This window comes from Solanum stenotomum, chromosome 1 (assembly GCF_019186545.1).
Source record: "Solanum stenotomum isolate F172 chromosome 1, ASM1918654v1, whole genome shotgun sequence".
In the NCBI taxonomy this organism is placed as follows: Eukaryota; Viridiplantae; Streptophyta; class Magnoliopsida; order Solanales; family Solanaceae; genus Solanum; species Solanum stenotomum.
Window position 1 is genome coordinate 12,900,300 of NC_064282.1, and position 9,074 is coordinate 12,909,373.

At 34.8% G+C, this 9,074-nt stretch overlaps 2 protein-coding genes across 2 annotated transcripts; both read right to left on the reverse strand.

The window, feature by feature from the left end:
* Positions 1–181: 181 nt before the first annotated feature.
* On the reverse strand, positions 182–4,230 carry LOC125853659 (sec-independent protein translocase protein TATA, chloroplastic). Its single transcript, XM_049533381.1, has 2 exons — positions 3,707–4,230; positions 182–421 (listed from the first exon to the last, which is right to left on the reverse strand). The coding sequence occupies exons 1-2, from the start codon at positions 4,067–4,069 to the stop codon at positions 287–289; spliced, it is 498 nt and encodes a 165-aa protein (XP_049389338.1). The 5' UTR covers positions 4,070–4,230; the 3' UTR covers positions 182–286.
* Positions 4,231–4,501: 271 nt separating this feature from the next.
* LOC125853660 (probable prefoldin subunit 4) lies at positions 4,502–9,068 on the reverse strand. Its single transcript, XM_049533382.1, has 3 exons — positions 9,023–9,068; positions 8,818–8,934; positions 4,502–4,975 (listed from the first exon to the last, which is right to left on the reverse strand). Exons 1-3 carry the CDS (start codon positions 9,029–9,031, stop codon positions 4,715–4,717), a joined length of 387 nt encoding a protein of 128 aa, XP_049389339.1. The 5' UTR covers positions 9,032–9,068; the 3' UTR covers positions 4,502–4,714.
* Positions 9,069–9,074: the final 6 nt, after the last annotated feature.

Consider the following 9,074-nt stretch of genomic DNA (forward strand, 5'->3'; position numbering starts at 1 on the left):
TCTTAAAAATCATATATAAAAATTCTTTGCGTGCTTAAACAAGAGGATTATTGTTTTTATTTTATTTTTGTGAATATGCAGTTGTATCGAATTAATGAAGAATTGGAGCTAAGGTATGGTTAACTTACCTAAGTTTTGATCTTAACCTGTCAATGAGGGAAAACCCAGGAATGTAAATTAATAAACACAATAGCTCAACACAACTAGTGAAATACAAGAAACAATCGTGTTGTAGAAATAGTAAAAGCCTAGAAGCTATAGCTAGAGGCAAACTGCATTTATGGTTTTATGAACTCTCCTTGGCGCTTGAAGCCTTTGTGTCTTGCTTCTCTTCTTGACTTCCCTCAATGGCCTTTTCGACTGGGGGCTGAGCAGAGGCATCGGGTTCCTTTTTCAACTCAGTTTCAAACTCCTTTGCAGCCTGTGTTATGAGATATGTTAGGAATTATGAAATGCATCACCTTAACATGAACCAAAAGTATGATGACGAAAAGAGTATCTAAAGTTATTCTGAATAGATATCTTCCTACTCCAATGGGACGATAAAGAAATGTAAGGATGGGATCATCTCTACTTCATACACGTCTTAAACTATTATCTCAGCACTTGAGACCAGGGAAGTCTCCTACCAGTGTTCCCATCGTTTAAAGAAATTGAATGTGGTTTTTATTTTTTGGCATTGATGTACCCACATCGAATGGGAGTGATATATCTGTTTACTTCGAGTAGATTCTTCACTAATACATTAAAAATCAGCAATAAGTTGCATGTATCTTTATAGGATTCTTAATACATACATGTATCAGATATCGCGTAAAGGAGTATATGTAATACAGAGTGTAGTAGGGACTCAAGAACGGGGATAGGCTCTCTCACCTGTGAATAATAACCTTTTTTTTTTCTCGATAAAGACCTGTGGATTGAAATAATACACCTCCATAAGCAATTCAGCTAGTCATCCATTGTCATTATGTGTTTGGATCAAAGTTATAGTCTCAAACCACTTAAAGAGTTCGTTATGACATCCACCACTGACTTCATGTCCCCTTCTATACGCGCTTCGCAATTTTGATATCAGAGATTCATTCTCTTTCCATGTGTTATATCTAATCCTACTCTCCCTTCAGGTCATCAGTGTTCAATGATTTTTAGTATGAAACTTTTAGTATTCCTTGAGTTAAAAGTTCTACATTTATTATAAAGGTACACCACCAACTCAACAAAAGTATTCATGTATTCTACCTAATAGAACTGGTGAGAATAGTCAGTAGTCAGTACCATAAATTATAATCTGTGGCTGATTTTGTTTGAGGATCTTAAGTAATATTCATAGAGTTTACTAGNTGAGGGTCTCTCGGAAACAGCCTCTCTACTTCTACGAGGTAGTGGCAGGGTCTGCGTACACTCCACCCTCCCCAGACCCCACCTAGTGGGATTTCACTGGGTATGTTGTTGTTGTTTTATTCTCCTCCATGTGTTATATCTAATCCTACTCTCCCTTCAGGTCATCAGTGTCCAATGATTTTTAGTATGAAACTTCTAGTATTCCTTGAGTTAAAAGTTCTACATTTATTATAAAGGTACACCACCAACTCAACAAAAGTATTCATGTATTCTACCTAATAGAACTGGTGAGAATAGGCAGTAGTCAGTACCATAAATTATAATCTGCAGCTGATTTTGTTTGAGGATCTTAAGTAATATTCATAGAGTTTACTAGGCTCATCTTGGTAGGTAACTGTCTTTATAATTATATTGATTTCTCCTTCTTCCTGAACTCCCTTTTAACCCCATACCTTGATTTTACAAACTCCTTCACTTAGTGAAATGCCAAATTCATCATCCATCCTACCAGATCCTTAGGATGGATTGACAACTGATTCCTACCGATAACCATCATGATCAAGAGAGATCAGCAACCGTATTAAAGCTCCAGAGAGTAGTAACACTGACTCACCAAGATACCCATCTTCAGTCACTTATCTTACCATATCTTCATAGGCCAGCCATCCCCCTGATTGCCACCCTCAATACAACTCTCTTCCATAAAAGGCACACAAACAACGGGTTAACTGAGTCTCAAAACCAGGCTGATAACCAGAATACTGAAGTCACCAATACCTTAGGGAAGTAGGTTCAGCGACAACCTAATATTATTCATGCTGGAAGAGCAATCTTCAGAGTTCCAATTTCTTTATCTCAAACCACACTAACAGAGATGCATCAATTTAACTAATTGTACTTGCTCATCTTATCTTCATTGATTTTGCTACCAAACTATAACTACGATGTATCCACAAACATAGCTTCAGTTGGGGAAATGTATGATCAGCAATATGTTGACTCTCTGTGGAGGTTGATCTGACCAATCTTGTATTTTTATCTTTCTGTTCTTCCATGCTCATAACAACAGACATAAGCTATACTACTGAGAATAGATATGATGTGAACTTCCTTACAACTACTGAATGATCCCAAAAACTATTCAATCTAGAAGAGAAATCATGAAAAGCAACAGGCAGTATCCACCTTATTTGGATACATGGGTATTTTCACTCCTACGTAGTCACAGAGGCAGGCTATGCCTTTTCTCCCAAGCCACGTCATTTTTGTTAAGACCTGCCTTTTCTTGAGTTGGGCCCTTCTCCCGAGGAGGATAAGTAAGATGTTTATCAGTATTCAAGAATGTGGTTTTCCATGTATTGATGTGCACACATTTCACCATACAATTTATTCTATCGCCAAACCCCCACTAGAAATACAGGAATTCTGAAGCCAAACAGAAAGATGTGCACCAGAGATGTTCCTTCGAAAATTCTGACTGCTATTACACTCTACCCGCCACCAATATAGCTCACATAACTTTCCCTTGATTGCCTTGATTTTCATGATGCTTTTCATCTACTTTGGTAAGAGCTTGTTCACTAGAACCTAATGGAGATTTAATTACTATGTCAATTGCCACAAAGCAATTTCTAGAGTTATAAAAATTTATCTTATGAAAATATATTTCCCCTTCCTCGGTGGAAATGGAGAAAACCCCACTCTCTCCCTTAGATGGAAGAACATAAGAAACCAAAAAGGCCAAACATCTATTACAACCAGCACAATTGTTATTTCAACTTCCTTTTCCATCCCCAAGATCATAGAAAGAACTCGTTCAAGCACTCACAAAATCTCAAATCTTATCTCCACACACCAAGAACTATTAACGTGTACGGGTCTACTATTAGAGGTTTGAAACTTCTTTTCTCCACCTTTTAGCCTTCACTTTTTCACCCACAAGGGACTAAACTCATTCCAAAGCCCAAACTTAAAAAGTACACCAATCACACACACAAAATATACTAAAACATCATCATCATAGTACGCCTTAACAAATCCCAAAAGTAAAAGAAAAACATCATCTTTGATTTAAAAAAATTAAATCTTATGAATTACCCCCATTCTGAAATCTAAAAAGTTCAATTTTTCTCTAGATTTTATTTCCGGTAGGTGAATCAATTCTATTTCTAATTGAAGCACACTTAATTAATTGATAGATACTATAGCAATTAGCAGGTTAGTTACCATACCAGACTACTAATTTCAGCTAATCATTGAAACTTACATATAATTAACTAACAAATGACCTAATTATATAAATATTTCATGATCTAATTATCTATCCAATCAAATAACTATTTTTTTATGGAGGAAATTTAACCTGTTGGAAACTCTTGACAGTCTTGCCAATAGTGCGGCCAACTTCAGGTAACTGTTTGGGCCCAAAAACAAGAGCAGCAACACCAGCAATCACCGCCAGCTCAGGGACTCCAAGTCCAAATAAACAGTAACAAGAAAGACCTCTTTTGCTGTTGCTCCTTACTTTTCTTGTGGTTCTTGGAGGACCCAGAAACAGTTGACTGTTGCTGTTGAAGAAAAGTGAGCTAGAGGAACATAAAGTTTGAATCTTGGGTGTTGAAACAAACAGTGAAGGAGAAGAAGAAGAAGAAGATGAAATGGGTTTTGGTTTGAAGGATAAAGAAAGAGTTGTAACAGCAGCACCAGATGAGATTATTGCTGCCATTTTTTCTGAATCTTGAAGAAAAGCTGTTCCTTTTTTTGGATTTTCTTGATGCTATATGACCTACAGTTGTTGTTCAAGATTGTGTTGGATTATTGAAACAAGAAGAGATAAATTTTGGGAATTTCTTATTGGGTATACATACGGCTTCTGCTGACCTTGTGGGTATATTATTAATTTTAGCTACTACTATTAAATATTGAATTTTTTTTTGTACAATATCTCCTAATAAGAAAAACGTGGTCATGGAATTAAAGATTGGTTGGTGAGTTTAGAAATTCTTGATTTTCTAGTTTGGATACACTGATTTATTAGGTTGTGAAAATCAATATACATTTTTTAAAAAAGTTTCACAATTATATTATATTTGGGTAGCCAATTGGAAAAATCTACTTGGAATGACACTGGGATAATGTTGCTACTTCAACTTTGGTTTTCAGTTTTGATTAAAAGCACAACTGATATAGTCCCCTCCAAGTAAGGGGTAGAAGAAAAAATAAGACCTGGATGTTTAATATATAGTTGAGGCAATTAAGAATCTCAAAACTGTTTTAAGACACAAGACATGAAAGAATCCAATCACGAGGAGAACTCTTCAACAAACAGCAAATTCGAACGAAGTTGCACGCGGAAAATTATGAAATTTTACTAGTCTTCCTCAAGATTGATTGAATCCTTGAATTTGCCATATAATATCTTCTTAAGTTCAGCCATCTGGGAAACTATTGATTCCTTCTCTTCCTCTAGTTTCTCCAAGTTCTTGCTAGTCTCCTCTTGCAGTTTCTCTATCCTGCTCTCCACTTCATCCTTTGGCACATGAGCAAAAACTTCCCCTATCTGGAAGCGCACTATCTCTTCATCGGTCAGAATAAGCTCATTGCTTGCATCCTCAAGGTTTTCACATTTTTCCTGACAAAGGAGAGACGCAAGGAACCATCCAGCATCATTTCTCTAGCTCATGCAGACAAATGCATATATCTAACTAGTCTATGAGAATATAATTTACCAGAAAATTTTAGAACTACAATCTTAAAGTGACAATGTGGACACTAGTTAAGCATTTTATAGCTCATATGCAGATTCATACTTGTACGTCAAAGAATCTCATGATCTTTTTCAAAATCATACTAGGGTCTAAAACTTTCAGTTAATTTGTCGAGTAAATGCAACACATACAATTCCAGTGAACAGTATTACTAAGTCCAGAATGTTATTAGCTTATGTGTTTGATTGTGGACAGTATTCAAGAGTCTTAAGCCAGAATCTTTTGCAGCTAGTATTACACACCGGATAACAAAAAGAAAAAACTGGTCTTTTCAAAATCACACTAATTTTAGATAGTCCTGTTAATTTGTCAAGTAAATACAATCATATAATTCTAGCAAACAGTATACTACTGACTACATCCAGAATCTTTTTCCTGATAAGTATCTTTACATCAAGAATATTATCAGCTGAGTTTTATGTAAAAGCAATAAAATCACTATTCTTCAAAAATAAATAATGATTGACCTTGGAAAAATACAAAATGTATGTAAATTTATTGAGACAGGTAATCAAACCAGGCCCAAATATAAATCTAGAAGGGACTGGACCAATGGGGTTTTATCATACCATTTTGTTTCATGGACAAAATACATGTTTATAATAGTTAATAACTTAATATGCAAGGTAGATACATATATTTATGGCAATATGAGTCTAGTGAAAATATGTTGGACTGATGGTAATATACACATTTTCCATCTCAAGCAATCAATTGTAAATATTTAAAACTTAGGTGTTCCAATTCTTAGGCTTTTTCTCCTTGGTTCATGACATATGTTGTAATTTCTATTAAAAGATGTTCTGGAATCTCTGGATCTAATATCTATACACATACACATGTATGATGTGAATAGGGTACAAAATTGCTCTGATTAGGTCTTGAGGTCAAAATTTCAAATTCATCTTCTTATGAGGGGCAGCATGAACCGCCCTGGATCACTAAATAAGTACGAGAAAATCAGCAGGGTATCCAGATTCTTATGGAATTTGATGAACCAACAATCCAACAATGTCATTGATGCTTCCAAAGCTCCAGACCACTAAGTTTGGTTTCAACTACCAAGCAAATTACCATCATAAGACTGCCATGATTAGCAATTTTCTTCACATAGCTTGTTCATGAGTATGGCATTTACTTTTGACAAACAGTGTAAAATTCTTAGTAGCCTATGGGTCTTGTCTCTCTATGATCTCTCCATCACTTTCAGCAAGTCTATAATATTTACACCCAAAACTGTTTTCCTCCAAAATTTCTATGTTAAACACCTGATATAATCAACACTTGCACTTCACCACCTTTAGCCTTCATTTTTCAAGGCAAAGAAGGAGATCTTCCTATCCAAGATCCACTGTGTACCTGTACACGCTAACTAATATATTATTTTGCACTTCACCATAATATAAGCAAACTCATAGGTTGACTACATCAAAATGTTGGGGCTGAACTTTGCATACTCACGGACTCCCTCATTTATAAGCTTTTGAATATGTATCATCATAACAACCAAAACCATGCATTATTTTGATATTACCTGACAACCTTTTTCTGCATTAGCACGTAGATGCATTTGAAAAAATCTAAACATACAGAATGAGAGAACATTTACAATACAGAGACTCGGGGAGGAATTGACTAAGCATCAAGAATCAGAAGGTTCACCTCTCCATGGATATATAGCAGATGCCTTAACTGGAACTAGTCATTCCATTTATTTATCTTATACGCATAAAAAGGGGCCTTCTATGACTGAGGTTTACAGGTAAAATAAGAAAACACTTGCTCATTAGCTTAGGAGAACAATTTTTCCTTCCTTTCTTAGCCCATACTCTTCTAAAATTAGAATGTAAATGTTCAATCTTCCGGATAATGAAAATAACATCAACGAATACTAAGAAAAATAGAAGTCTGTCCATACAGTCACAAAGAACACTTAATTGATGAACCTCATAGTTTTAATGTACTCACTCCATCCCATATTATTTGACCCACTTTCTAGTTTAGATTGTCCCAATGATAACTTTAAGAAGATGAAACTCCAGCAATTTGTAAAAATCATATAATTCATGACAATACTATTTCATATTATAGATTTGGTATGACATCTCTATTTACATATCCTAACCATTACTTTTGCACATATTTACAAAACACGATTGTAACAAGTTTGTTGTTGAATCCACAAAAGTCAACTGCCATGCAGCTGGGATAGAGTTAGTAGATGCACATCTAAAAGTTTGTTTGGGAAATTATTTCAATTGTAATTGCACTTTTACTTACATATTCTAGGTATGCAAACATGCCCTCTCACACGCAAAGCCTGAATCTTTTTTAAGGCCAATCACATAGAAATATTTTGACAATTGGTGATGAGACTCTGAACCAGTATCTCTATAACTACTCTAATTGGAGTAGTCACAATCTTTCTTTAGTACTTTTTGCTTATGCATCTGCTTGATGCCATTAATGAAACTTTCTTCCTTCATTTATAAAAATAAAATAAAAACTACTCCAATACCATGCTAATTTTTTTTTTGTTTTGTGATGAAGTAATAGATTTTACAGAAAAGGCATCAAGAAGATGTGATTTGTACAAAAGAGGGGACAGAGTCAGCTATACTACAAAAAGACTTCAATACCATGTTAAATTATGTGAACCATCTCATCAAAAGTTTAAAATGTTAATGAGGAGACACATTTATAAATTTGATTGTTTTAGGTCCCTAACAATGCTCAAACAATGGGAATGATAGTGGACTGTGAACGACTTTGTGCTGCTTATGATTCAAGATTCAAATAGAGGAAAGTGAGCATTTCATAGGCTAGAAAAAGTTTATCGCTGCTTGAATTCATGTACTCCCTCCACTTCCTTTTGTGTGAACATATTGACTGGGCGAGAAGTTTAAAAAATAAAAACTTTTTTGAACTTATAGTCTTAAAAAATCCATAGATGTTATGTGGCTATTAAAAATCATGATATTAGGGTAAAATGAAATGTTTAAAGTAGATTATTTCTAACTACAGAGAGGTAACATTATTTAGAAAACAAAGTAAATAGTAAGATTGTCACATAAAATGGAATAAAGTATTGAATATGAACAAGACACTGAAGAGAGCATTATCAACGTGTATGGTCCTCAAAGCAAACAAGAAAGCTTATAAAAGTTTGATTTTCATACACATGAAGAATGTTGATTGTTGGACCAACAATTTTCTACAAAACCATCTCTTTTTAACAATTTTCGACATGTCATATGCAGACTTCTATATGTGCCGGTTCATAAGTGTGACATTATAATGATTGAAGGTAATAAAATGAACAAAGTAGACCTCAAACATGCAGACAAGGTTGTCATAAAAGACCTACAATGTCTATGAAAGAATGTGCACCTAACTAAATACAACACAATCAAAGCAATGGATCAGCAATTAAATATCGATCATTCCGACTAGTTGGAATTAAGGCTCAACTTTTGTCACTTTTACGTAATAATCCTCATATTTAAAGAAATTCTAGCTTCAATCTTGAAGTCACAAATTATTCCAATTTTCTAATTGAATCGGAAATTGGAATGAATATGAATGATCCTAATTCCAATACTGCATCGTATTTCCTTTCGCTCATCCAATTCTGAACCGTAAATATATACACAAAACTACTGAAAGTGGAAATGTTGGGGGAAAACGGAAAAAAAAGAGACATTACCTTGGCAGCCTTGATTTCATCATTGAGTTCGTGAAGACGATTATTCAATCTGCCAAATTTGTTAATATTCTGCTGATCCTCCCATGTTACCTCCACTTCGGAGCCCGAGGTTCCAGCCTTTTTCCACAGAATCAACAATGATAATTATTTCTTAGAGGAAAGCTCAAATGGTGAAAAGGTAAAAGTTAGGGTTTAGTAGACTCACCTGCTGCATTTTCGATTGCACGAGAGAAGACGATGGGTTTTGGCACAAGTGA